Consider the following 27372-nt stretch of genomic DNA (forward strand, 5'->3'; position numbering starts at 1 on the left):
GGCAGGAGGCCCAAAACTATTTCTTGCAGGGCGCCCCTAAAAATTGTGGGCCAGCCCTAGATCCACTACGCTGTACTCCGGAAAGCAAGTGCACATTACTATTACATTTAAAAAACCCACTGGACTACTGTATAAATTGGATTCAACATTTAATATTTATTTTAATGAATGCACTATCATTTATCTCCTGGTTGACTCTTAGCCATCTCCTAGAAATTATAGGTAATTCCTGGAGATGCCAGGGCAATCCTGGAGGGATGACAACCCTAGTTTGGGAACCTGGGAAAGTCCAGCCCAGGGAGTGGCTGGGCAGCTCCCCTCAAACCCAGGTATCTTTCTGCCCTGGAGGTGGTGGAAAGAGGTGGCGCTGAATGAAGAGGGCTGGGAAGAGCCTGTAGTGTTGTCCTATTCCACAGGTGCCTCCTGAAGCACATGTCCATGTGGTCTAATGGATAAAGCATCTGACTTTGGATCCACAAACTAAGGGCTCGAGTCTCTTCACGGTTGCTTTTGTTCCCTTACAGGTTGGCAGAGCTTTAAACTAGCTTTATTGGGGGACAAGGATGTTGAAGATAGGGTGAAACCAGGAAGGACAAGCCATGAACTGAATGCTGGAATAGACCAGGTAAGTACTAAGAGGCCCACTAAGCATCATGATAGGGGAGTACTAGGGGCACCTATTGGATGACTTAAGTGTCTTTATACCAATGCTAGGAATATGGGGAATAAGCAGGAGGAACTTGCAATCCTGCTTGCAGACAATAATTTTGACCTGGTTGGGCTAACAGAAACCTGGTGGGACCCTACCCATGATTGGGCAGTGGGCATTGAGGGCTACAGGCTATACAGGCAGGACAGATTGGGGAAAAAAGGGAGCGGGGAAGGTTGCTCTATATGTTAAGGAGCATTATACATCTTTCATAATAAAGATGGAGACAGAAGAAGGGCAGACTGAAGTCCTGTGGGTCAGATTACAAGGGGGTAGGGGTGCTAGGGACTTGGTAGTGGGGGTCTACTACAGACCCCCACACCAGGGGGAAGAGTTAGACCTTGAATTCTCGAGACAGCTCTCCAGGGCAGTACGCTCAAAGGACCTGGTTGTCATGGGTGACTTAAATTACCTGGACATCTGCTGGGAGGAGCAGTCAGCCAGGTTTGCCCATTCACGCAGGTTCCTAAGCAGCATACAGGACCTGCACCTAACACAGGAGGTATGCAGTCTCACTAGAGGAAATGCCTTACTTGACTTGGTGCTGGCCACAGGGGAGGAGTTGGTGGGGGATCTGTAGGTACAGGGCAACCTAGGAGATAGTGACCACCTGGTGATAGGATTCACTATCCGACGTAAGGTGGGAAAGATAACTAGTAGGGCAGAAGTGCTAGACTTCTGGAAGGCCAACCTCAACGAGCTCAGGAGAGTAGTTAGAGTGGGACTGAGGGGTAATAGCATCGGTGAGTTGGGAGTCCAGGAAGGGTGGGAGTTCCTCAAGGGACTGATCCTGCAGGCACAAAGGGGTACCATCCCAGCACACATAAAGGGAGGCAAAAGAGCCAAGAAACCCTCTTGGCCGAGCAGGGAAATCCAGGAGAGCCAGAGGGGAAAAGAGAGGCTTACAGGTGGTGGAAGCAGGGGGCAGCCACCAAGGAGGAGTATACCTGCTTGGCTCACACTTGCAGGGAAGCAGTGAGGACGGCCAAAGCAGAAACAGAAATCAGGCTGGCAACAAAGATTAAGGGTAACAAAAAGTCCTTCTTTAAGTACATAGGGAGCAAGAAGAAGGTGCAGGGTAGCATAGGGCTGCTACCTGATGGACTAGGGCAGGGGTGTCCAACCTTTTTGAACGTGGCGCTGGATCATGAACTTTTTATCACCCAGTGTGCCGGCGAGCCATATTCAAAGAGCTCAAAGGAAGCGGTTTGACATCAGCCCCCCGAAACGAAAGTACAGTGTTTACTTTCGTGTCCCATCGCAGCACCTTGGGCCTCAGAAAACAGCTTGGAGGTTTGCATGGCGGCCCACGGGCCGTACGTTGGACAAGCCTGGACTAGGGCAACTCGTAACAGATAGGATGGACAAAGCTGAGCATTTAAACGTTTTCTTTGCATCTCTGTTCCTGGACATGGATAAAAACACACCTCCCAATGAGACTTTAGTCTGGCGTGAGAGAGATACCAATCCACCAACGGTTACCGCTGACCTAGTGAAGGGGCACTTGGAGGGGTTGGACGTATTTAAGTCAGCAGGCCCCGATGATCTTCACCCAAGGATAATAAAGGAATTAGCCGGAGTCATAATGAAACCACTGGTGCAACTGTTTGAGAGCTCGTGGCGCTCAGGGCAGGTCCCAGATGACGGGAAAAGGGCCAATGTGGTCCCTATTTTCAGGAAGGGGAGGAAGGAGGACCTGGGTAATTATAGGTTGGTTAGCCTCACCTCTATTCTTGGCAAGACTTTAGAAAAAATCATAAAGGATGACATTTGTGGGGGGCCAATGGGCGATACAATGTTAAGGGGCAACCAGCATGGGTTTATAGCAGGTGGATCCTGCCTGACTAACCTGGTCTCTTTTTATGACAAAGTCACAAAGTGCTTAGATGCAGGAGTAGAGGTAGATGTTATTTACTTGGATTTTAAAAAGGCTTTTAACAAAGTGTCACACCCAATTCTCACAAGCAAACTGAGTAGCTGTGACATGGACTTTTTCACAGTCAGGTGGGTGGAAAACTGGCTTATGGGATGCACTCAGAGTGGTGGTGGATGGGTTCATTTCTACCTGGAGAGATGTGGGCAGTGGTGTTCCCCCAGGCTTGGTCCTTGGACCAGTACTGTTCAACATCTTCATCAGCGATCTGGATGAGGGTGTAGAAAGCACTCTGTCCAAATTCGCAGATGGCACCAAACTATGTGATATAGTAAACACACTAGAGGATAGGGGGCGAATTCAGGTGGATTTGGATAGACTGGGGAAGTGGGCAGGTCAGAACAGGATGCAATTTAACAAAGATAAGTGCCAAACTCTGCACTTGGGGAGAAATATCACCAATACACCTATAGACCCGGACGTACCATTCCATGTAGCACAGCAGTGGAAAGGGATCTCGGAGTCATAGTCGATGCAAAAATGAACGTGAGTCGCCAATGTGACAAGGTAATAAGTAGGCCGGTGGGAATAGGGAACTATTTGATTCAGGTTCGGATTCGGCCAATTTGGATGCCAGCAATTTGATTCGGAGCTCCGAATCGGTTTCCCACTTTGATTCGGCCGAATCGGCTTTGAAGGTTTGGAGCCGATTCAGTGATTCAGCCATAGGGTATAATGGTGAATCAATGAAATATCAATAACTTTGTTATTTTTTTGTCTGATTTGGATGAAACTTGCAGGATTGGTAGCCTCTGCTGAGAGCATGATGTCTGCCAAAATTCAAGGAGATAGGTACAGGGGCTTGGGGGAAACTGCACACCTAAATTTTTAAAGCAAAACTCATGTCACGTGTATGTGTTAAGCCACAGCGGGGTCAAAACTTCAGGGGTGGTGGCCCCTGGTGAGGCCACAAAGCCTGCCAAGTTTCAAGGAGATAGATTTGGGGGGTTGGGGGAAACTGCACCTCAAGCTGCTGACAAGCAAAACTTATGACCTAGATGACTCTTTGTGTGTTAAGGTGCAGAGGGGTGAAAACTGCAGGGATGCTAGCCCCTGTGGAGGCCACAAAGCCTGCCAGCTGTCAAGGAGATAGGTGCAGGGATTTGGGGGAAACTGTACCTCAATCTGCAGACAAGCAAAACTCGTGACATGGGTGATACTGTGGGCGTTAAAGTGCAGCAGGGTGACAGCTGCAGGCCTGGCTGCTAGCCCTTGATGTGGCCACAAAGCCTGCTAGCTCTCAAGGAGATCAGTGCAGGGGGGTTCTGGAGCCCTGCACCTCTAGCTGCTGACAGAGAAAACTCATGACATCGGTGCTTGTGCAAGTGACTGTCTCTGTCTTGGGGCAGTTGATTGTCTGTATTCATTATTTCCTCTCCTTGGTCTGTGGTTTTGTAAGTGTTAATCTTTGCTCATTAACTCATTACATTAGCTAGCTACTGTGTATGGAGCTGGTCCATGAGTGAATCATGATTGATTGGTAACACAGTAGCCTAGCAGCCAGGCCTGCAGTAGTTTCCCCTCCACCCCATGCCCCAAGACACAGTTGCACAAGCACCCATGACTCAAGTTTTGCCTGTCAGCAGCTAGAGGTGCAAGGCCCCAGGACCCAGAAGCCCCTGCACCCATCTCCCTGACAGCTGGCGGGCTTGGAAGAACTGGAGAACCTTGATGATTGGAGTCATGGAAATGGGATCAAAGGTAACAGTAGAAGGTAGGGACAGGTTGACTTCATTTAATGGGGCAAGGTGTAAGTGACCCAGGATGAGAAAAACCTGGGTGTATTTTTTTGATTATGAGATAATGACTAATGAGTTGTAACTTTGAAAAGGCAAATGTGATCCTAGTAGAGTTCTGGTGAATCATTTCCCATGGACATATGGACGTATTAATGTCATTGTACCTGGCATCGGAGAGACCTTATCTACAGATACTATGTCCAGCTCTGGTCCTCTATGTTCAGGAAAAATGAATTCAGCCTGGATGGATCTAGTGAAGGGCTGCTTGAATGATCAGGGGAATGGAGAGTGTATCTTATTTAAGAATGAAGGGGGACACCACTGCCAAATATATCAGGAGGGGAAAAACCAGGGAGGGAGAAGAGCTGTTTAAATGAAAGGCCAATGTCTGTCACAAGAACAAATATGTCTCAACTGGGCAGGAATCCATTTTGGTTGGAAATTAGAAAAAGTTTCTAATCTCCAGAGTAATTAGGTTCGGAAACTGCCTTTAAAGCAGGTAGTGAGGGCAAGAAAGCGGACTGGTTTTTATGATGGAGATTTGTAAGTTATTGAAAAGGGTTGAGTGGCATACCGTATGGCAGTCCACAGGAATAGGGATTGGACTCAGTGATCAAGAAGACTTCTCCCAGCTTTTTGTTTTCTCTATTCTGAACAAAAAATACTCAGATTTTTAAGCACGGAAGAAGAGGATATGTCCCTTCTGCTTCACTTTGATAGCAGCTGGACTGTTTTGTAAGAAATCTTCAAAAATAAATCAGTCTGAATTAGAGAGCCAGAAGGAAGATTTCAGACCAAATGGATAAAGCTTGGCAAAGTTATACACGGACAAAAACAGTGTTTAAAATAGGAAATCTTATTAATTCTTGCCTTACTGACAAACACAAATACACCATAAAGTCCCATTTCCCCAAGCACTTTTTTTTCTCTCTCCTTGGAAGATGAGCACTTGTGTCCAACTAGTTACAGGTTTAGTTCCATGGAAACTATGATGTAAATGACTTGATTTGATTCCAGATCATGGAGGATTTAATCACAAGGGTAATCGGGGAATACGAGCTGTCTTTCTTTTCCACATCCCTGATACCTGCATCCATTTCTTCTGTCCTTTATCTCAGAGGTGGGGACGAGCATACTGTTCCTGGAGGTGGAAGACACTCCACCCTCAGTTCCTTTCATTCATCACCCAAAACATTTATTATCAGACCTCTCAAATCCCTAGATGTACTGGCACGATAGTTGTCGCCTCAGAACTCTGCAGGATGTAGTTTTGCTTGTGGGATTAGGGCTGGGAAGATGTCACTCTGTCTATCAGGAGAAAGCAGTGACTGTGACGGCCACCTCTTGGGTCTTTTCCGGTCTGCAACAGCAAACTTCCCTTTCCTTGGACCAGAAAAAAATACAGCTAGAAATTTGGTAAAAAACATAAGCCATGATGTCCTAGCTGCAGGTCCCATTGTCCATATTCTATGAAATGATCGAACCTGGAGTTTCCAGTGGACTGCCAAATGCAAATACCATTTCAGTGTCCCCTTGCTCTTAGCTCCCATTTTGTATACTGGCACAAGCTCCTTGTCCTCCTGAATATCCTCTTGTGTAATTTTGTTGTCTGTAATCTTGGTAGTTGCCAGTTTGAAACCCCTTAACACATAATTTCAGCTGTTTTGCTCCAGCCAGCTGCTTGTCCAGCTTACAAACCCATGGAGACTCAACTGCCAGAGTCCATAGGCAGTCTTCCTACAGTGGTTGCTGATATTGGTCCAGGTCAGAATTGCTTCTCGAATTTGTTCCTGTGAAGTTTCCCAGGTAGAAACAAAGCAGGGGACTCTGCAAACCCACTGTCTCCCGGCCCAAGCTTATTTTTTCTTCTTATTCACAACAGCATACAGGAGTTCCCCAGGGGGACTGTCTGGGTGGGTTGCTTTGGGGAATGGCTCCATGTTGCAGTAGATGGCCTGCTGCTCTGGACTGGATGCTTGCATGGTGGCATAAAAAATCTCTTCTCTATTTTCTGAATCCTGCAAAAGTCAATAAAGAATATATCATTGGTCAAGGAGGATAAGCAAGTGGATTCCTGGGGTCTGCCATTGAGCAGCTTCGGCCCTGCAAGATGCAGGGCCTTTAACTGGGTGACTGTGCGGGGGGATCTGTTGAGAAGGTACGGATCCCTGAAACATCTAAAAAATTGGCAGCCATTGCCCCCCCAGCTTTACCTGTGGCAGGTTAGGGCATTCTGCTTTATGGTTGTGTCTGTAGTTGACTGTGTGGTGTTGCCAATAGGTTAGACAATGGATTTGGATAGGGATGCTCTTGCCTGTCTTGGGGGGATTGGATGAGATGACCCTTGAAATCCCTTCTAGCCCTACTTTCCATGCTGCTATGGTGCTTTATATTGCTGGGCACTGCTGCATTAGTCTGAGTAGCTGAGCAGAGTGGCGGGTTTATGCTTTCTGGATCTTTAAACTGAAAGCAGAGGGGCAAGGGTGAATCCTGTAAGAAACACTCATTTATGCATCTAGCCTACCCCATAACCAGTACAAGACTGCGTCCTGCACCATGGTCTTGCCTGCAGTCATTACCCTGCAGACAGCTCCACTTGATTGCAAGGGACTGCACAGAAGCAAAGGTTGGAGGAATGATTTTATATTTGAGTTCAGGTTTAAATGAGGCAAGTGCTTTATTTTAAGTCAAGAGGACAGGGCAGGAGGGAAGTGAGTTCTCCACTTTTTTCAGAGTTTAGCTCTAAGTGCACATCCACAAAACAGCTGCAACCCTGAGCATTTTGCTGTGCTTTTTTCCTACCTGATGATGGGATGGGATTTCCTGGTAGCTGGTGTCAGGGTTCAGTGAGGTAAGAGGGGTCCCGACATTGCTGTAGAGTCCTGTCTGGTTAGTGGTGATGTGAGGATGCACAGATTCATACTCTGTGCTGAGATCTGCTGGGCTGTTCTCGGCTGCCTGAAACAAGGATGAGATGAGCTCAGCACCAGGTAGACAATGGGATCCATCTCACTCAGGCTGAAAGGGATGCTCTTGGGATGGTTGTGGAGCTGGAAATAAGGGGCTTTTCTCATGAGACAGTCCCCCTAATGAGTGTGATTCACAACTGAAGATGACCCAGAGAAAGACAGGAGTGTTTATATTATAGTGTACTATGGGCTGTTCTTTGGAGCGACACCCTGTGAACGACTGGAGACATGGGTACAAGAAACCTTCAGGTAGGGTCAAGTGTAAGGAGGACTTCGGAGAAATGCATGCAGTTGTATCCACCTAGCTGAAACAAATGTGGTCTTCCTATAGGGAATGGGTATTTCTGGCTGTCTGCTGATCACTGTGTTTTGATTGGCTTGCCGGGCAGTCTTGATTTTCAGTAGTTAGTTCCCTCGGAAAATATTAGTTCCCTCGGAAAAAAAAAATCCCTCCACTTGTAGGAACTGATAAATGGTAGCACATGAGATTCTGGCCTGAATTTCTGCTTGCAGTACCATGCTTGCTCACACATATCATGGGACAGACGTTTGCATGTGCGCGTGCCTGTTTGCACACACAATTGCTATAAATGCTCATGCAAATGAGACAGAAAGTTACACCCATTCTGCAGTTTGGAAAATTCAGTGGCGTGAAGAACGGAGCTCAAGCTGTTTGCATTTTCCAAGTACCCTATTTCTTGTTAACTACAGCAGAAAGACGCACAGATAAGCCCCAACCACACTGCAGCAGTGATAAAACAGGATAAAGGGTTACAGCTCTCATCTGGGTCTAATCTATCTGGCCTTCAGGAAAACTCTTGATGTGTCACATAGGAAATTATTAAACTGGAAGTAGTTAGGATCCATATCTGCTAACTAAGCAGATGTTGGATTCTAACTAATGTTTAGGATCCATATCTGCTAACAGGATCCATAACTGCTAACTAACCAGGTAGCAGCCTGCAGGCACACGACCAGTCGCACAATCACTGTGTGTGCCGGTCGCTACTTCACAATAACGTAACATGCTTTTTGTCTGCGTTTTGCAGTTCCTGTCACCAATGGCTCTCTGCAAAGCCCATTTGTTTCCTGAGTGGATGTAGAGCTTCCCCATTTCTGCTTCCTGGAGGTGAGACTGCTCTAATGCAGCTGAATAAAGTTTGAATCTTAAGTCAGTCGACCTGAAGATATTCCCTCTTGAACACCAATCCTTGTGACATCTCTCACAAAAAGAGCCCCTGTTGGTGCCTGTAAACGGACCCCCTGGAACAAGTTCTTTAGGAAGGTGTCTGACACACCACTTTCCTAAAGCAAAGACACTACAATGGTGACTGTAGATCACTTTAGTGTGGATCTTGCTCACAAACATCAGGGAAGTGAATCCGAGGAATTCTACCTTGGTCAGCACAACAGCAGATGCCTTCCCTATCTCACCAGAGTATCTCACTGCAATATTTCACGTCCACTGTTGTTGCAGGATCATGGCAGGGGGCAAACAAACCTGTAACTAGAGTAGGGTGTAAAAACTCCACCTGAGCCACTTATCTGATTACCTTGACACCCCTTTTCTGAATAGATCAGTTTTGAAAAAAATAAAAATAAAACCATTAGTAAGTAGCTCATGAGGAGTTTTGGTACCTGACTCTTGCTTATCCATGAACAATTTGTTCCAAGTTCTGATCTGAGCTCTTTTGATTGACCAAGTGGATCATGTGATATGTTTCTACACCCTGATTGGATGAGCCCAACCCTAAGAAGTGTTTCTTGGGAAGAATACTCTACATTGAGAAGTCAACATTTGCTTTTTGTGAATATTCTGCAATATTCACTTAAAACTCCTGGTTCACTTGAACGTTCCTGCTAGTAAGCTTGTGCTGCGGCATATCTGCAAAAAGCAAACACTAAAGGGACAGGACCATGGTTGGAGCAAGTGCATGTAGGAATTTGAGACTGAAAGACCATTCACTGCGTTATTTGTCCAGTTCAATCTGTGACATTAGGTCCCCCCTATTACCAGTGGATGGTACAAGGATGGACTATACCGTGCCTCACCATATTTGCTAGGTTGATTTTCTTGTCCTGCTGCACAGAAGCTCCTGGAAGAGTTGAATGAAATGAAAAATAGGCACAATTAAAACAAAGTCATAGCTGCAAGCAGGAAGACAAATGTTGCGGTAGTAAGTACAGAGGTCCGAATCATAGGGCTGAGCTCTACCTGCCTTTCAGAAGAAACGCAAACCCAATTCATGGAAACCAAAATACTAGTACCAATCCGGATCTAGCCTTCTGCTGATTGTTAACTGCCCAGTCCTTCCCAGGCATTTCCCTTTGAATTCATCTCAATACCTTCATTAGTCAGTGAAGATGTAGCCAATGGAACTGAACCAAGCTTGGATGACTCTACAATGTCCGTATAAATCCAATCAACAGGAAATTTCATTTTAAATGACCTTTTTGTGCCAGCAAAATCCTTCCCCCATGAAAATGCACTGTTACATTACACAGGCTTATTCTATTCTACAAGGCTCTGAAGCCACACTCCGGTGCAGGGACTCTTTGAATAAAAAGAAAGGAATTGCTGGAAGGTAAAAAATTTAGGAGCAGACTCTAACCAGCCATAAGGAGCACCTGACTTCACAGGCAGTAGTATCATAGGAGTGGGCTCTAGATGGAGCAAGGCGTATGGAACATGAACACACTCCCCTAGAGACCAGCTCGCACAAGCAGCTGAAAACAAATGTGATTAAAGGAAATATGTGCACACCTTTGGACAGTGTTGCACATGTGTCTCCCGTATTGCATAAAAGCTCTTTCTACAGATGCTGTCAGCCAGGTGCAGAGATGTGACTTAGTGGAGATCTGGATTTTGGAGGTCAGGGAAGTGTGAAAGGCAGTTAGAGCTGCAGCAACAGACATGGATACAAGATCCAGAAGCCAGTATCTCCCCTGCAGACATGGTTTCACTCACTTTTCTTCTTTCTGGATGCTCTGACCAACATCAGAGTAGCGACTAAGAACAAAATGAGGACCAGCGCGATGCAGGGTGTCAGGACATAGAAGATTATTTTCTGATCGGAAGCAAAACTGGAAGAAAGGAGAGATTCTCTTTGAATACCCTTTCCTACAATCACCGATTCAACAAGCAGTGACTGTAGGGCAACAGGCACAGGGGGGACAGCAGGATGTACTAGTCCAAATTTAGTCTGGTTGAGGTCACCTGTAAAAATGAGTTTGGCACATGCATCACATTGCGAATCCAAGTAACCTGCTGCATGATCCAATCTGCAGAGCAAAGGTCTTGCAGGTATGGTCCATCACATGGTGCCACATAATCATAAACTGAGGTGCTACAGCCAGAGGAGGGCATGGGGGAGCAAGACCACAATTGATCTAGCATCGTGAAGTGAAGGAGAAAAGCAGATCGGTGGTTCTCATCCATTTTAGACTTGAAGCAACACTCAGAAAATAACAGCTTTTAGTTTTCACTCTTTTTTCTTGACTACAGAAAAATACAGTGGTTTGTCTGATGCAAAGAACTCAGAAAGACCACAAGTCAGAAGACTATGGATTCCTATCTGAAATCTCTTGGTGCGTCTTGTGAATCATGTTTGCACATCTAACAGCAATATGTGTCACAGGGTAACACCCGGTGACACCTTTGCTGAATATTGCTGTTTGATATCACTATTGAGATACTGATCTCCGCATTTACTGTAACCCATGCTCCCTGGACCTGCACTTTTATTATGAGGCAGTTCACATTTTCTTTCCTGTGTGGTCTTAGCAGGCTGTAGAGACCTTAAGGCGTTGTCTGGTTTGTCTTGGGTGGTTTGGCGACACTCAGCTGCCTCCCTCCATTCCAGCGGCCCAAAATTTCATAGCTGATCTGGAGGGAGGGAGGACAGTCAAGGAAATGCTAGGGCAGGATTTGCATCATGACCCACCTCCTTCTGATACAATCAGTTCATGTAACTTATATCATTTTTCATGTGCAGTATTATATTGGCTCATAACCACCCAGGAAATTTGCCTGGTTTGCTTTGGTCTTTTATGCTCTTTAGATCAGCAGCGATCAGCCGTCGCTATGCTGAGGCCAGTTGGAATGCACTGTTATCTACTTGTGGCTATTTTTTGCTAATGCTTTGGAAATGCAGGTTCTAGTCATGCAAACGTTTAGGCAGATGCCTACCTTTCTATATAAGACAACTGACCCTGGAGTTATAGCAGACTTGAATTATAGACAATAAAAACCTTCCTGGAGTTAAAGGAGCAGCAGTGGCCAAATCAGGTCCAAAATGTAGACACATAAAATTTCACAAGAATTTGAGACCAAGGGAGAAGTTTCTGTGAACTGATCTAAAGGCAGTCTAGACAAATAAGGATTCTGCTTGCAACCCTCTTGTTCAGGGTGCTGAAATTCTTTGGCCCCGACACACCTTCACTTAAAGGTGCGATGGGATCTGATCCCGAATCCCAACCACCATGCCTTCTGCCATGCCACACATGCATGTGCCACATATACATGGCAGGAGGCATGACTTTGAGATCCCGGATCAGACCCCAGATCAGGGGGAACCTCGTGTCAGTCCTGGGAGCCCACAGAGCCTGGGATCAGCTGATTGTTAGCTCCAGCCCTGGGATTGGGCCAAGGCTATTTGCAGACCCCAGCGTGGTAGGAACTGATAATCAGCTGATTGCTGGCACCAGCCCTGGACATGCCATATGTCCAGTTTAAGGTGCTGCCCAAACCAGCTGTAAAACTGTTCCGCATTATTTATGGAACATTTTTATGGCTGGTTGCCATTTAAGACACCTTAAATTGGGTGTACAAGTAACATCCTATCCATTGGTGCTGCAATTAGCACCTTAATTGTGGCATACATATAATGTGTGGAGGGGCCCTTAGTCACATGTGCGAACTACTGCATGGGCCACAGTCTAACTGACTGGAAGGAAAAATTAAACCAGCTGGTCTTCTTTCCTCTTTCAAGCCCCGCAAAGCTCAGACAGCACGTAAAACCATTGTAGAAAAGGTAACATGCTTTCTATATTACTTAAGTTTTACATATAGAGCGTCTAAATATTGCAGCCTGCCTCTACTCTCAGCTTATTCTGCACCAGTTAGTCTTCCCCTCCATGTTGGCAATGGTTAGCATAGATGAGATTATAGATGTCCATAAGAACAGTCATGTGGAGCAAGTCATTTGCATGAATGCATGCTGGTGTCTTTAGTTGTGGTGCAACAAGTAGAGAAAATGGACAGTAGGGCTGCGAAAGGAATGAGGAAGAATGAAACTTGTGGCTAGGTTCAGTCACTTGTTTTTTCTGCAGTCATGTGGGTTGCAGCAATACAAGTCCTAGCTGAACTAAACACACACCTTGGAGCATGTAAGCAATCCCACTGAGCTCCTGGGAAGGGACAGAGATCGCTGTTACAGTGAGAAATAACTTGTTCCAGGTGCAATGACTCTTCCCTGGGATTTAGCTCCTCCAGAACCACATCCTAGCTATAGCTTATTTTTCAAGGAATGCAGTGGAGGTAGCTGAGATCTGACAGAGAGCATAGCAGGTCGTCATGATGAGGTTTTACAGATCAGAGCTGTCATGTAGAGAGGCAGAATTGTGCTGTGATTATTTTCTCTGAGCATGGTGGGCAGCAGGATGCTGGCCTGTCAAGGCATTGCCTGGGGTACAGAAACCCAGGCTCAGCCATTGCTTCCAGGGAAAGAAGTGCCCATAGAGCCCTGAACTGGGGGTGCTGCTGGCACTTACCTCTGTGTGGCAGAGTTGGTGGTGGATTGGCCCTGCCAAGTACTTTCCCATGTAGGAGTAGATTCCTTGGAGGAAGTAGAAGCTGTGGACTTTATTGCTGATGATGAACTGGTTGTTGAGCTAGGGGTAGGAAGAACTGCAGATAAAAAGAGGGATTTAGAAAATCTTTCAACCTCTCCAGTGCAAAATGCTGCTGTGTGCTCAATGAGGTTTCAGCCTCAGCAAATGCAAAGGAAGGCGTCTCCCCACTGCAGGAACCCCCATATGCTGCTCCCACGGCACATATGAGCCAGAAGAACCTGTCAGAACGCCCCCAGTGTGGGCACGGCATAGGGCTCCCCTACACAGGCGGACACTGCCAAGCCCACACTGCAAAGCCTGGCATGGAGGTATGCCAAGGTGTGCCTGGGGGCAGGTGGGGGAGCCTCTGTACTTCATAAAGCGATGGGGATCCTCTGCTGGTCCCTGGTCCCGGTAAACCAGAGCAGTCTCTGCTTTAAGTGGCACTGACAATGCCCACATCTGTAAGACTAAAGCTGATTTAAAGCTACATTTCTTCCTCACCCCACCCCCAAGCAATGCATCCTAGAAGCAGAGTGGAAAATGTCAGCCAGCCATTGCAACTGCAGCAACATAATCAGTCTGTTTTTCTCCTGCTCTTCTCTTTTCCCCCTTGCCTCTTTGCTGCTGTGGGGGACTAGCCAGAGAAGGTGACAGGGGAAGAAGAGAGAGGCTTCTGCTGATAAAAATTGCCAGGATCTGCAAGGTTTTTAGAAGGTTTTTTCCTTCCTGCTGTGTAGTCTGTTACTGGTGCATTGGGGACTCTCTGAATCAGGATCTGAGTGAGGCAGAGCCATCCTGTCTGGAAAAGAAAGATGTTGCCCGTGGTACCTCCGTGCCCCTGTACTACTGTCCCTTGTGGGCAGCATCTGCAGTAGGCGGCCCTAATGCAACGGTTTGCAAGATGCCGGCTCTGTTGGTAGTGCCGCTTCCAGCAATGATGTTCTTTTAGGACAGTGTAATCGATCATTCATTTGGCAGCTAAAGGGCAAGGCCAATGTATGCACAGTTCACTGCAACCCACGTGGAAGGGCACAGAGGGGGGACCAGTCCCTACACAACACTAAGCCTCTCCTCGAAGCTACCAGGCCTCTCTCCTCCAAGCATCTCCAGTCCTGAAAGCAGGGTGCTTAGCCCTGAGACGCAAAACCAGCCCTGACAACTCCTTCACCTCTCCACTCAGCCCATCTTCCTCATTGGGAAACCCCAGGCAGCAATGACAGCTCCACCCTCATCACACTGAGTGAGACTGTGGGACCACAGCATGCAACGAGTCAGTGAGTCCCAGATGCTGGACGGCATGCTGGCGGGATGGGGCTGCCCGTGGCTGGGCTCGTCCCCTCCATGAAGCATCCACAGCACTCATGAGACTGCCTGGCCATTCCCCTGCAGTGCCCCACGGCCCATGAGAGGGGGATTCCCTGTGTGCATTATAGGGGGGCACAGGATCCCAAGCCGCCAGGTATCCACACCTTTGTCATCACTTGGGGAAGCAGGGTAGGAAGTTACCTGGGGACACGATCACCTTCACAGTGTGCCTGAGATCAAACCATCCAGTCCTCACCACCCCGCAGTGGTAGGCGCCAGCATCTGCCTTGGTCAGGTGCTCCATGGTAACTGTGAACGTGCGCAGGCTGTGGTTGTCCTGGAGGGAGAAGCGGCCCTCTCGCACCTTGGCCTCCGACCTGTTGGTCTCCAGGATGTGCTTCCCATTGAAACAGCGGGTAGAAGATCCTTCTCTACACCAGAACTTCCCATACTTCTCATAGCCCTTGTCGTACTCGCATGTCACGGACACTGACCCACCTTCAGGGCCCGTCACCGTCCGGGGGCCTGTCACTGCCACGCTGCCTGGAGGACACAGAGCTACAAGGAGTCATTTTCATGCAGAGCAAGTATACAATCCTGCAGCCCCCTGGTAACAGAAGCATCACCAGAGCCCTTGACGTGCGAGTCCAGAGGAGCAGGAAATGCGGAGAGGTCTGGGGTCTCCTGCCCAGCCTCCCTGAGCCACAGCATCCCCAAAAGGGCAATGCAAGCTCTGCAGGAGGGGGAAAAACCCCTCAAATAATCTCCTCCTCTCAGTGTGTGCAGGGAAAGAGGGTGCAATGGATCCTGGTTACTGCCCCCAGGCTGGCTGCAGCGATGGCAGCAACCCCAGGCACTGCCAGCTCCAGGGCAGAGACACCCTCCAGTGGACTTTTTCCTTCCCCTTCCCATTCCTGACCCAGGGACCAGACTCTTTTCTGTAGGGAGCAAATGTCCTTTCCCCTGGTTACGCCCAGCTGGTGCCTGGCTTTCAAGCAGCCCTGCTGAAGAAATGCGTTTGCAGAACACCAGGTGCTGGAGGCCCCTGTAACCCTGCTAGGCCATCGCCAAAAAAGCTGTGCAAGAAAACAGAGCAAGTGAGAGAGAGATCCTGGGACTCTCCCATCCTCCCCTCCTGGATCCAGCAGTGTGTGGGGACCTACCAGGGGAAAGCACCGACCTGCAGTAATGTCTGCCACCCACCCATGCTCTCTGCAAAAACTTTGTCGTGGATAAACCACTCGTCTCCCTCCATAGGAGGGAAGCAGGTGCCCAAAGCAAGCAGGCAAAATGCCACGAATCACCAGTTTGGAGCCTCCCTCCTGACCTGGGTGGGTCACCAAAATACAAGTTCGCCCAGGGCACCGTTTGGCCGGCTCTGCCCAGGGGAAAGGCAACACCAACTGGGTTTCTCTTGGTCCAAGCAGAGCACATTTTGGTCTTACCTGCAAAAGATATCCACGCCAGGATAAGGAAAATCCTCATTGCTCTGCTTCTCTTCGTAGGCCGGAGGGATACTGATTTCAGTGGATTTTCTCCCCAGGAAGATCTTTTATTCTGTCTGTCTTTGAGGAACTGAGCCGCTGCCTCTCCTTCAGGTCTTTGCTGTGCAATGCTGAGGCTCACTGACTAGTTTGTGCGATGTATGTGGTCCTGGTCTCTCTGTTGTGTCATTTCCTTGAGCACTGGGCAACGAGGGGAAGTGGCTTTTGCCTTAACCTTTGTGCATTTTTGCTTGGTTGGTGATTTTTTGCTTTGTGAAGCAAACATGACACAACCTAAGGTCCAGTGGAAAAATGGCACGCTGGAATAATAGGATTTCCCTGCTATTTCTGTTGATTTGCACAATGCTTCATCTAAACACACAAACGTCCCCAGTATTTTTTAAAGGTCCAGCCTTGGACACTTCTTGGGTCACTCCCTGCCGCCTTGTGAAGCAAACCTGCCTGGCAGAAAACAGAGTTCTTGGAAAAAGTAACAGTGGCAAAACGTGAACCGGCCAATACTGACCATAGCTCAAGTTTTAACTCTGCCTGTGATTACAGTTGAAAATCTTTAAAAGTTTTCTTTCTGGAGAATTGAGTTTTAGCAAAAAAGCAATTTATTCATGGGGAAACAAAAAAGGCTATGAGTTTTCTTTTAGGGAAATCAAAACAAAAAATAGTCAGCTTGAATGGACATTTCTAAGGAAAAGATTGCTAACTGGTACCTGGAAGTGGTGGCCTGGAAAGTGAAAGTGTTATGGAGCCCAGGCATGTGATGTAGAGAAGGGGAGGAATTGCTCAAATCCCAGTTCGTGTTTTAGTACTGTTACTATTTCTGCTTTTGTGCATAGTTTTCAGGTTTGTGGTGGAGACAGGATGTGTCCTCCTGCCACTTTGACTGTCATTAAATGTAGTTTTTACTCTGGGATTTCCTAATTTTTTACTGTATCCTATTGTCTTGATCAGCAGAGCCAGGGAGAAGGGGGAACAGCGCCAGCCTGAGAGTCGGGGAAGCACCGCGCTGCTGAAACTATTCCCGACTGGGGCTGTGGTGTGTCTGTGATTGTGTTTCATCTGATCCCTCTTTAAAACTCACTAACAGGCAGGGCTCTCTGTTGTGGTGTACTCGTGCCTTTGAAAAAAAAATGTCTGCATTTTGGTGATTCATACAGTATGTTCACATTATTCTAACTGTAGAAGATAAAATCAACCTCAGGGAGATCTCTGTAGTGTGGGCAGTACATTGTCACATAATCTCACTGTATAGACAAGTGAAAAACAGAATTCAAACCGCTGGGCCTTCAGCATCCTGCTGCAGAGCCTTGTTTCTTGAGCTGCAGGGGCGATCTGACACACATTTTCCAGTGAACTACATAATTACTAGTCATAATTACATAGTCATAACTACATAATTTACTAGCCACCACTACAATATTGGTGATTGATCGGGAATCCTGAATTCTCTCCCCAGCATGGGAAGTGAAATGGGTTAAAATGCTTAGAGTTAGAGGAACAAAGTCTGATTCAAGTCATGGCAAAGGCAGTGTCCAATATATCCAATACAACTACAACCTGGATACCTGACACATGGAAGATATTGCATTTTAGCCGATTTTTAAAACTGAAATCTTCATATTTCCCCAAGCAGGAAGCAACGGTGAGCACCTGAAACCTGAGATCCTGCGCCTGCCTTTGTTTCAAGGTAATTTGCATCATCACAGATCCTCCCAGGAGGTGAGAGGCTTCACACCAGCTGTGAGCTGTCTGCCCAGAGGAGTTTTCCATCTATGGACTCCTAGGAAATATGAACTTTCATTTCTACCCAGGAGAACTTTTACAATCTTTTTTCCAATGCCTGAAGAAAGGTATTTGTGCCTGAAAGCTTGCAATTAAAATTTTTTTTTTGCAAAAATCTTGGTCTAATCAAAGATATCATCTCTTCTATGAGACCTGATTGCCAGTGTCCAATGGAGAAATTTGGCCTGTAGGGTCTTGAGGAGTTGAGCTCTGCATCACCTCTGAAGCTACAGAAGTTTTTGATAGTGTAACAAGAGGAGCCCTTCCTGTGTAGTTGTGATGCTGGTCCGTCTGTGAAGGCATCTGTATAATCACAACCATTCCCCAAATGCTCTGTAGCCTCAGCTGGACTTCTGGAAATTGGGTGCAGCTAAGTGTGAGGATAGCAGCAGAGTGCATGTCTGCATTATACCAGCTGGCACTCTCCCATCATTTGACTCTCCCATAAGAAGCATATGGGCATGATCATGTGAAGCATCCCTGACAGCAAGGGATACCATTTAGATCAAAGCCAGGGACTAGAATGATGCCCAGGGTGTTTGTGTGTATCAGGGGTGCCTCTCTGCTCTGAGTCCATAGAGGATGGGACTCAGCTTCAGCGCTTGGCTGATGAAGGGCGTTTGAGACCAAAAGCTTGCAGAAAAAGATTTTTTTTTGTGATTTCCTAGTTGGTCTAATACAAGATATCATTTCTGAAACAAGAGGTCTAGATCTTTGCATTTCTTTTTGTTTCAGACCAACACGGCGACCAAGTACATCCCTGAAACATGGAAGATGCCACATTTTAACTGATTTTGGATTTTAAACTTCATTGCAGAACAACCCGAAAGATTTCTAACCTCCCTGCTTGCCATCGGACACCTCCAGGGAAGGAATCCTACCCGATCTACACAACAATGAACAACTCAGAACAACTCACACAAAGACACTCTCATGGACCCCAAGGGACAGATTTCCATCTCCAGCTTCTGTGCAAAAATGAAGTTTTCCTACCTATGGGGACTTTTTACCATCTTTAATTTTCCCAGAGCCTGATGAAGGATGTTTGAGCCCAAAAGCTTGCAGAAAAAGATTATTTTGGGGGGCAGTTTCCTAATTGGTCTAATAAAAGTTATCATTTCTGAACCAATCAAGAGTTCTAGATTTTTGTATGGCTCTTTAGTATACTCGCAAAGCTGTGAATTGTCAAACTAGTGCAATTTGCCCACAGGGATTTTTCTCCCTGGTATCAGTCAATGCAAAGGATTAGATACCTATCTGCAGACAAACAGACAAACACACATTGAGGCCTCCAGGAAATTCTGTCTCTGGAGGATGTGAGGAGAGAGCTTTATTGAAAAGACACATTTAGAAATTGGTAGTGAGCTGATCCCTCACCACTGGTGGTGGCTCCTTTGCACAGCCCTGTGTCTCTGGCATGCTTCATTCATTCTCAGGAGTTTAATTTAGGGGAGAAAGAGGTACAATACATATGGGAGGATGTGAAATCAAACTGCTGGAAAGGAATGAATCTCTTTCCCAGTAAATTCTGGGACCTTATGTTTCCTGCAGTTCCCAGGGTTCATCCTTTCCCCTTGCAGGTAAGGTTAGTCTTGTCCTTATGAAGTAGTGTTTGAATACATTGAAACCTTCAGCCGTGCTCAGTGGCCCCTGGAGGCACTGATGCAAGACCGTGAATGCACAGGCAGCTGCAGCCTCCTTTGCTGGTCCCAGTCCAGTCCTGAGCTGGGGTGGAGGCTGTGACGGCAAACAAAACAACTGCTTGTTACTGGATGGGAAGCTCTCGATGCTGAATAGCTTCTTGTCCATAGCCATCACGATGCATGCCAGCTCCTTTCTGTAGTTAGCCGAGTTTCTGATCGAGGCCATAGACCAGGATGTCCCCATTCACACAAACATCTGGCTCCACAGGGGGAAGGCTGAGCATAGTTAGATTGAATGTGTCACACCCTCGTGAGAAAGTTGGAGGCTCTCAACATGTCTGTCCTGTGCTGTCTCCCTAATTCTCCTTCTGTAGCGCTTGCTCACCCAGACCACTGTGCAGGCCATGCACAGGAAGATGGGGACTTTCAGGCCGACCAGGAGCAGGAAATGGATATTGGTGGGCTGGGATCTGCATCGGAAGAATCAAACACACTGTAAAACCCTGTTGAGAAGACCAGGTCTCTCCCCAAAACCATTCCCTATCTGCTGCATCAGAGGCAGAAAATGGGAACAACATGTCTCTTCGCAGGGGAGGGGGACACAGGCCCCAGCATCTTCCCACCCGGGGTGGGATTCCACCAACCGATCCCACAGATGCAGGGAATACAGACTTCTGGAAGCAGAGGTGGCTGGATTCCTATGGATCCCTGGATCCCTACAGATCCCTGCACAGGGCTCCCCTGCAACAAGAGTTCCCTTTCCCCTACAAATGAATCCAACCCCTCCAAGGCTCCATGTTTTTCTTAGGGAAAACAGTGCTGGCTTTGTCTGCAGGGACGGGCATGTACTTTGCTTCTCTGTAACCTGTGGGATCTCTTCTCTGAGCTCACCTCAAACTTCTTCACACCTCATCCAATGTGATGGTTATTTGCGGGGCTGGACACAGGTGGCCGCCCGAGGCCTGAACAGAAAAGGGGGCCCTAAAATGGTATTTTCCCCCCCATTGTCTGATCATTATTATCATTATCTCTGGTGAAGGGGGGCCCAATATTACAAGTTTGCTCGTTGCTGCCAGGAGTCTAGGTGCAGTGCTGGTCATTTGGATGTGTTGGGCTGTGACAAAACACAGACCAGGCTTCATTGAGGACCTGGATCTCAGGACCAGACAGATCACCTGGATTGTAACTGGTTGAAGTGGAATAGGAACCATCTGTAGTGTTCACTGCAAGGAGGGACAGAGATGCAGTAGAAACACCATAGGGGTGGCTGGAACGGCGGAGGCAGCTTAGACCTGGCCCATGACCGCAGTCAGAGCGAATCCCACTTGCAGACTTACAGTGTTTGAGGGTCTCCGCTGGGCACTGGATCGCAGCTTGTGGGGAAGACACTGCATTTGTAGGCTGTGACACCAGGCTGCACTGTACCTACTGACTTTCCGCATGGGGCTGAGGTAGGAACGACTGCAAACAAACACAGAGAGATCCAGTCTTACATAAAGAAACACCAGCCTGAGCTCTGTAACTGGTTTTCCAGGGAGTGTAGACCCTCTGGATGGACTGGGCTTGACTCTTACAGTGTATTTAGGGATTTCACTCTATAAACTAATTCTGCCTCCTTTTCTATGGCTTATGCCTTTATATACGTACATGCAGCAATGGCCAAAGGGAAGGGGCGGAGGGGGAGAGTTGCCAACTGGTAAAAGCCTCCAAACTATTAGGGCAGCGCTTTAGCTCATTCCATTCACTTCCACCGACTTCCTTCCTACGTGGGGAAGGGTGGCCTAATGGCTAAAGCACTGCACTGGGGCTCAGCATATCTGGCCTCAGGGTTTAAGCTGCAGAAGTACTGAGTCACCCAGCTCCCATTAAAACCAGTTAGACACCTAAATTGCTGTCAGGAGCAAGGTCTCACTGCCTAGCTTTAAGGCAGGGGTTGTCAACCGGGGGTACTTGTACTCCTGGGGGTACTTGGGAAAGCCCCAGGGGGTACATGAAGGTGGTGCAGAGAAGTGGGGGTACTTGGGAAGTGCACTGCTGCCGCCGCACTTTGCATCTGGCCAGCCGTCAGCACCTCCTCCCCACGCTCATCGGACTGGCCGCTGGAGGGATCCCCCCCCCCCCCCCCCGGCTTCTTGACCAGCCACTGGGGACCCCCACCCGCGAGTCCAGGGGGTACAGTCCAGGAGGGGTACCCACCAGAGGGTGTAAACTCCTTAAAAAAGGTTGAAAACCCCTGTTCTAAGGGGACTGCCAGACACAACCACAGGGAACAGAAAGGCTTTGTATTGGGATGGAGGCATTTTGAAGGAAGATACCCATGTAGACTTTGATGGAGCCTTCCTAGAACTTACTAATTGAAGGCAGGATGCTAATGAGTGTAACAAATGCATGGACTTGGCTGGAGCTGTACCCACATCTTTCATACAGGAGAGAGCTCAGTGCTGTCCTTTTAGGGGCCACGCAGGCAGTTTCAATATTGGTTTAAAACCACCCCCTTGGACAGCAGCCAGCATTTCTCTTTGCCTAGAAGAGCTCTCTCCTTCTTCATCAGCCTCAGGCAGCTGAAGGGCTGAGTGTGATGAAGCAAGGGATTGTCCTAGAGGGGCAAGATCCCTTCCGCCCTGCAGTTCTCTGAAACTACAGGGAAACAGAAAGAAGAAGAAACTGCGTTCCCATTTTCACATCAAGCTTGAACTTTCAAAGCCCCACCCAACTCAACTCCAGCCAACTTCCCTGCTCTCATCTCCAGTAACTCTGGGGTACTCTGTCCGCTCCAGGAGCACAAAAGCTCAGTTAACCTTGTTTGAATTGTAATGATAGTTTGGAAACTTTCGACAGATTTGCAAGGAACTGCTATGAAAACATCTGAAACTGCATTTACCTATGCTGTAACCAAACACACTTAACATAAAGATCAATGCTTTCTTTTTAGCAAGGCATCACCCTATAGATGAAGCTTGCCTTCTTTAAGAGCAGGTGTGCTGGGATATTGAGTTCTCTGAGGAATCTGGGAATTGTAGTCCAGTGAGAAGCCATGTGACCACCAGGCATGCTATATAAAGGGAGCCTGGTGGCTGTGAATGATGCAAAGGGTTATTGCCTGTGGGGTGGGTGGAAGAAGCTTTGGGTGGAAAGGGCTGGAGGAAGGGTTAGGAAGATAGTGAGGCTTATTGCAAGGTGAAGTGACTCCTGATGCTGTGGAAAGGGGGCTGGCATATTTAGCCCTTCATAGTTAGATTAGAGGAGCCCTTTATAATCTGGGCATCAAAATCTCCTCCTTTCCTCTGATATCCATTAGGGTGGCATCTAATGCAAGCTTCTGTGCTCACCTGTAGCTCGTTCTTGTAACGGCCACGCTTCCTTTTCCTCTGTAGCTCACTTAATGCAGGCTTACTTAGGTGCTAATCACCTGGGTTAATTCAAGCATTGATTGCTAGGGAATGCTTCCACTTTCCTCCTCTGCTCACTACTTCCCAAGCCCTGATTCTCCTCTTCCCATCAAAAAAAAAAAAAAGTCAAGGATTTACCTGGGGACACAATCAGTTCAACAGAGTGTCTGGGATCAGGAAGTAGCGTCCGCACTAGCCCACAGTGATAAAACCCTGCATCTCCCAGGGTGAGGTTCTCCAGGGTTACAGTGAAGGTGAGCAGGGAGTGACTGTCCTTGATGGAGACTCTGTCCTGCTTCACGTTGGCCTCAGACCCTGTAGTTTCGATGATGTGCCCATTGAAGCACTGCCGGAAGCCTGACCTGCACCAGAACTTGCGGTAGGTCTCGTAGCCGCGCTCATAGCTGCAGCACACAGACACTGATCCACCCAAGTGGCTGCTCACTTGCGTGGGGCCTGTCACTGCCCAGCAGTCTGCAAAGGAGAAGGGGACACATGCTTATTGTCCACAGGAAAATGCACCTCGCACCTTAGGGAAGCAGTGGAAACCCTCAAGCTTTCATGATTGTCTGGTCTGGGCTTTCATTACTGGTGCAAACCTGCAGGGAAGGAAGTGATTTCTTCACTTCTCACACAGCATTGCTGGCTGGAAATCGTTTCCCCATTAACTTTTCCCTAATTGGGCCTCTTCCCTGTAATGCCAGGCACTGATCAAGGGATTTTTCTGCAGGGGTCTGAGTCTGTGGTGTCTGGCTTTAGATATTCCTGAGAAATTGTTCCTGTGTCAGCTGGGACTGGGACATAAACCGGTTTGAGCCAAATCAGATGAATTTTATTAGTAGATGTTTAGGATTGTGAATCCAAAAAGATGACAAAGCCAGTAGGGAAATACAAATCACCTGAGCGTGCTACCTTCAACCAGGTTTCTCTCAAACTGGTTTCCGCCATTTTCAAATGGGTTTATGCGCACTGAATGTCTGTTCTGTTCCAGGTTTAAACCAGTTTCCGCTCACTTAAACTGGTTTATGTGTAATGTCTGTCTCTAGCGTGAGAGCAAGAGCAGCTCAGACACTCACCGCTAGGGCTGGGAGATATCAAGGGAAGAAAGCAGGGCTGCAGGGAGTTTGGGTGGCTTCCTCCTCAAGCCCATCTCATTGCAGTCTCCTTGCTGGTGGTGGCAGGTGCCTCGGAGAGGACCCTGTGCTCATGCTCTCCATAGATGGAAAGAAAGACAAACTAACTAGGTAGGGGTGGAGGTGGTTGTCAAACCTTGTGGAGAAGATGGACTCCCAGACTAAGGTGAAAGGCCCAGCGTTGGATGCTGAGGAGCTCTGATGATCAAACTGACCCCAGTATCTCAGCCAACAAGGGCTGACTGCCCCCAGCAGCCACATGGAGAGGGCCAGGCAGCACGGGGCTGCGGAGAGTACTCACTGGCTTTGGGGATCTCCTATGTTTTTGTCCCCAGTACCACTGACTGGTTCGTGCTAAAATGCGGTGGCTCAACATGCACCCAGCTGTGGTCTCACAGCTACCAGGGCACTTGGCTTGAGCACAGCTCTGCCCCCAGGCAATGCTCACCTCCAACATGCTGGGACAGCTACAAAAGCCAACAAAGCTTGCAGGGATGAGGTGTCCTGTGGGTCTTGCAGCAGCTGGTAGCAGCTGTCATAGCAAAGGGTCCCCCAGGGCTTGCATTAATGCATTCTCCATGCTCATGCTCAGTTTTCTCAATCCGTTCCCTTTTTCTGCGAAAACTCCAAGGCTCGTTCTCCACCTAGTGTTGAGTTTACTTTCAGACAGTTTGGCTTTGAGCCTTTTTTGACACTTATCCAGTGAATTTCCCTATTTTAGATGAATATCCAGATCAGTCAGGTGTAGTCAGGTACTCTGAGCAATGGAGCACTAGGCCCTTTTTATGTGCATGTACAACAAAATGAAGGGAGTTGTTTGAACCTGTCAAATCCTGCTTTTCCTTACCCACCATAAATACACCGCCTTCATCCATAAAACACAAGCTGCAGCACTGCAGATATTAGCTACGCTATTATACATGTAAAAACTTTTGTAAGAAAGCAAATGTGCTCTCTGGACAGCTGTCAATGGAGCAATAGCAATTCTTGTGCTCCTGTACTGCTGATTCACTCTGGAGGTTGAAGCATTTCATCACTTCGGGATTATTTTGGGGCTTTCTCCCGGCTCTACTTTGAGGGCATATAATCTCTGCCAGCCTCATAACTTTCCACTGATTGACAAAGAAACCGAGAGAATCTTACCTGGAAGAAGAATCCAAACCACAAGTGAGGAAATCCTCATTGTCCTGAGTCCTTTTGTGGGATGCAGATGTTTCCCTTCTGCACTTGCTTCAAGGCAGCTCCATAACTTTGGACGTTTTCTTTTTTGCCAGTTTTACACAAAATCTTGGGTTTGAGTTGCTGAATCTTTTGGCCACCTTGCTTCCTTTGGCAGAGTGTTTTCTCCTCTCGTGTTTTTGTGGAACTGAATTGACTTTGTTCTGTCACTTTTTCCGTTATTTTCTTCCCCTTATCTACAGGCCACTGGACAATGAGTCATCATGTAAATAGGTTCCTACACTGATTCCTCTGAAATTTATTCTAGGTTTTCAAAGAAAATAGGCTGGGGTGGGAGAGGTGTTTTGCTTGTACAAGTTCAGGCTTGGATCCTCTGTCTTACAGATTGGGTGATACGTTACTATGAATGAGAGAGGCATTTGAATGAAAATACATGTCCTCTTTGAAGCTGATATAATGCAACAGGTCTTCTCTTACAAGGGTTTGTCTGGTTATGGCACTGGTAGAGACAGTGCAATAGGGGAAGATCACGGGGGGCAGGTTTCCCTCTGGCAGGACTGCAAACATCTCCAGACTTTAGCACTGTGGAAGGGTGATCACAGGTTTCCAAACCGTGCGGTGGTATTACAGCTCATTTAATTCAAGATCATTTGGGGAGGGGGATTCAGAATCCAGCATGAGAGATTTGTCAGCTCTGTTACCAACAGGGCTGTCTTGTTGCTGATCAATACATTGGTACTAATAGATGTTTTCTAGGGAAAGCGTGGTTATTAGCCTGAATCCACTGTGGATTGCATTAAGATTGAAGGTTGCATTAAGATTGAAGAGAGATCTGATCCACTGAATCCACTGTGGATTGCATTAAGATTGAAGACAGATCTGAGTCCACTGTGGACTGCATTAAGATTGGAAGAGAGATCTGATCCAGACATGAAGCTACTGCCTGGCTGTGTGTGATCCAACATACCTAAACTTATTTTGAGGATGTGAGCAATTAAATCAGTGGTCCCCAACTCTGGCATTTGGGCAGCAGTACCATAAATCATACTGTGTTGACCATATCCAACTTAAACTTAGATGATCAGATTTAACCTTAGAAAGTTAAATCAGATTTAGAGAGAGAGTAAGGTTTGATATATAGGCTACGGAGTAATACATATGTGTGTGTGTCTAATTCCCTGTATAGGTATGTGTATGCATGTATATACATAAGGCAGGATTATTTGCAGGTGTGTAATTTGATGTGCCTGCTATTTTGTTTTCTACTGGAAGTTGCAATTCTGAAATTAAAAAAAAAGTTTCCATTGAAATCCAAACATGTGACCAACAAAAAACGGTCAGGGCTAAAGATAACCCTCGAGAAGACAAGACTCGGAGGGGACTTGGTGGCAGCCTATAAGTATATTAGGGGTGTACATCAGGGCCTGTGGGAGCATCTGTTCACCAATGCTCTAGGGGAAGACAAGAAACAGTGGACACAAACTGCTTGAAGATAGCTTCAAATTGGACACAAGGAAAAACTTCTTTATGATTCGAGTGCCGAGGGTCTGGAACAGACTTCCCCCCAGAGGTGGTACAATCACCCACCCTGGAGCTCTTTAAAAAAGGACCTGACTCCCACCTTGCTGGGGTCATCTGATCCCAGCAGTCTTTCCTGCGCATGTTCAGGGGGACTGGACCTGCTGATCTGTAAGGTCCCTTCCAGCCCCTAAAATCTATGAAACTTCTTTCCAAACATATGACCAAAAAAGGGTCACAGCTAAATATATTTATATTTCGCCCTGACCTTTTTTTTTTGGTCACTTCTGGATTTCAACTGAAACTTTTTTTTAAAAATTGCAAAATTGCATTGCAACATCCGGTAGAAAAAAACATAAAATAAAAGGCACATCTAAATAACATAGCTGGAAATAACCCTGCTTCCCCCACAATTCCCAAACAACAGTATTGCAAACAGATTCCCCGTTGTCTTCCAACAACAAATCAGAAAGTACCAATCTCAAAAGAGCACCGCAAGGATGTATGAAAGGCATTAGGTCAATTCTTGTTTCAAATCAGATCTCTACACATGTTGATCCCTCACAGGGCTGTATGACTGTACCTTGGGCACAGCATACAAGTGTTATCATAGGGGTTGATTCAAACGGAAACCACCTTCAGGAGCCACCAAATTGATGCAACGCTGTGAGAAAAGGCAAGCTAGGAGCCTTCAAGTGGCATTCATAAAAATGCTTGTGGGAATAGAACGGGCTTGCCT

General features: G+C 47.2%; 2 protein-coding genes and 1 long non-coding RNA gene across 4 annotated transcripts in view; 1 reads left to right on the forward strand and 2 right to left on the reverse strand.

Annotated features, from left to right (window-relative positions):
- LOC109284846 (uncharacterized) overlaps positions 1-18900 on the forward strand; it is a 37722-nt gene extending 18822 nt beyond the window's left edge. Inside the window, exons 2-4 of the long non-coding RNA XR_002092462.2 lie at positions 525-625; positions 17623-17676; positions 18507-18900. This is a non-coding gene — a long non-coding RNA (uncharacterized LOC109284846). The remainder of the gene's footprint in view (positions 1-524; positions 626-17622; positions 17677-18506) is intronic.
- On the reverse strand, positions 5219-16174 carry LOC102577118 (CMRF35-like molecule 7). 2 transcript variants are annotated; one of them, XM_019494467.2, is made up of 7 exons: positions 15936-16174; positions 14692-15033; positions 13123-13258; positions 10319-10434; positions 9403-9446; positions 7184-7339; positions 5219-6399 (listed from the first exon to the last, which is right to left on the reverse strand). In XM_019494467.2, the coding sequence occupies exons 1-7, from the start codon at positions 15973-15975 to the stop codon at positions 6238-6240; spliced, it is 996 nt and encodes a 331-aa protein (XP_019350012.1). In that variant the 5' UTR covers positions 15976-16174; the 3' UTR covers positions 5219-6237. The 2 variants fall into 2 exon arrangements, with proteins under 2 accessions (XP_019350012.1, XP_019350011.1); XM_019494466.2 differs by having other exon boundaries at positions 14692-15048.
- Positions 18901-19055: 155 nt separating the features above from the next.
- On the reverse strand, positions 19056-25345 carry LOC109284789 (protein CD300H). The gene is made up of 4 exons (XM_019494199.2): positions 25080-25345; positions 22942-23277; positions 20752-20875; positions 19056-19884 (listed from the first exon to the last, which is right to left on the reverse strand). Exons 1-4 carry the CDS (start codon positions 25117-25119, stop codon positions 19701-19703), a joined length of 684 nt encoding a protein of 227 aa, XP_019349744.2. The 5' UTR covers positions 25120-25345; the 3' UTR covers positions 19056-19700.
- Positions 25346-27372: the final 2027 nt, after the last annotated feature.

Source organism: Alligator mississippiensis, chromosome 8 (genome assembly GCF_030867095.1).
Source record: "Alligator mississippiensis isolate rAllMis1 chromosome 8, rAllMis1, whole genome shotgun sequence".
NCBI lineage: Eukaryota > Metazoa > Chordata > Crocodylia > Alligatoridae > Alligator > Alligator mississippiensis.

Coding starts and splice junctions, on each gene's coding strand:
- LOC102577118 (XM_019494466.2), bottom strand. CDS start 15,975: ATGAGGATTTTCCTTATCCTGGCGTGGATATCTTTTGCAG. Junction 13,259..14,691: donor GAAGGTGATCGTGTCCCCAG/GTAACTTCCTAC, acceptor TTTTATCTGCAG/TTCTTCCTACCCCTAGCTCA. Junction 7,340..9,402: donor AAATCAACCTAGCAAATATG/GTGAGGCACGGT, acceptor TCCTTGTTTCAG/GCAGCCGAGAACAGCCCAGC.
- LOC109284789 (XM_019494199.2), bottom strand. CDS start 25,119: ATGAGGATTTCCTCACTTGTGGTTTGGATTCTTCTTCCAG. Junction 23,278..25,079: donor GGTTTGGATTCTTCTTCCAG/GTAAGATTCTCT, acceptor TCTCCTTTGCAG/ACTGCTGGGCAGTGACAGGC. Junction 19,885..20,751: donor AGCGGAGACCCTCAAACACT/GTAAGTCTGCAA, acceptor CTTCCGATGCAG/ATCCCAGCCCACCAATATCC.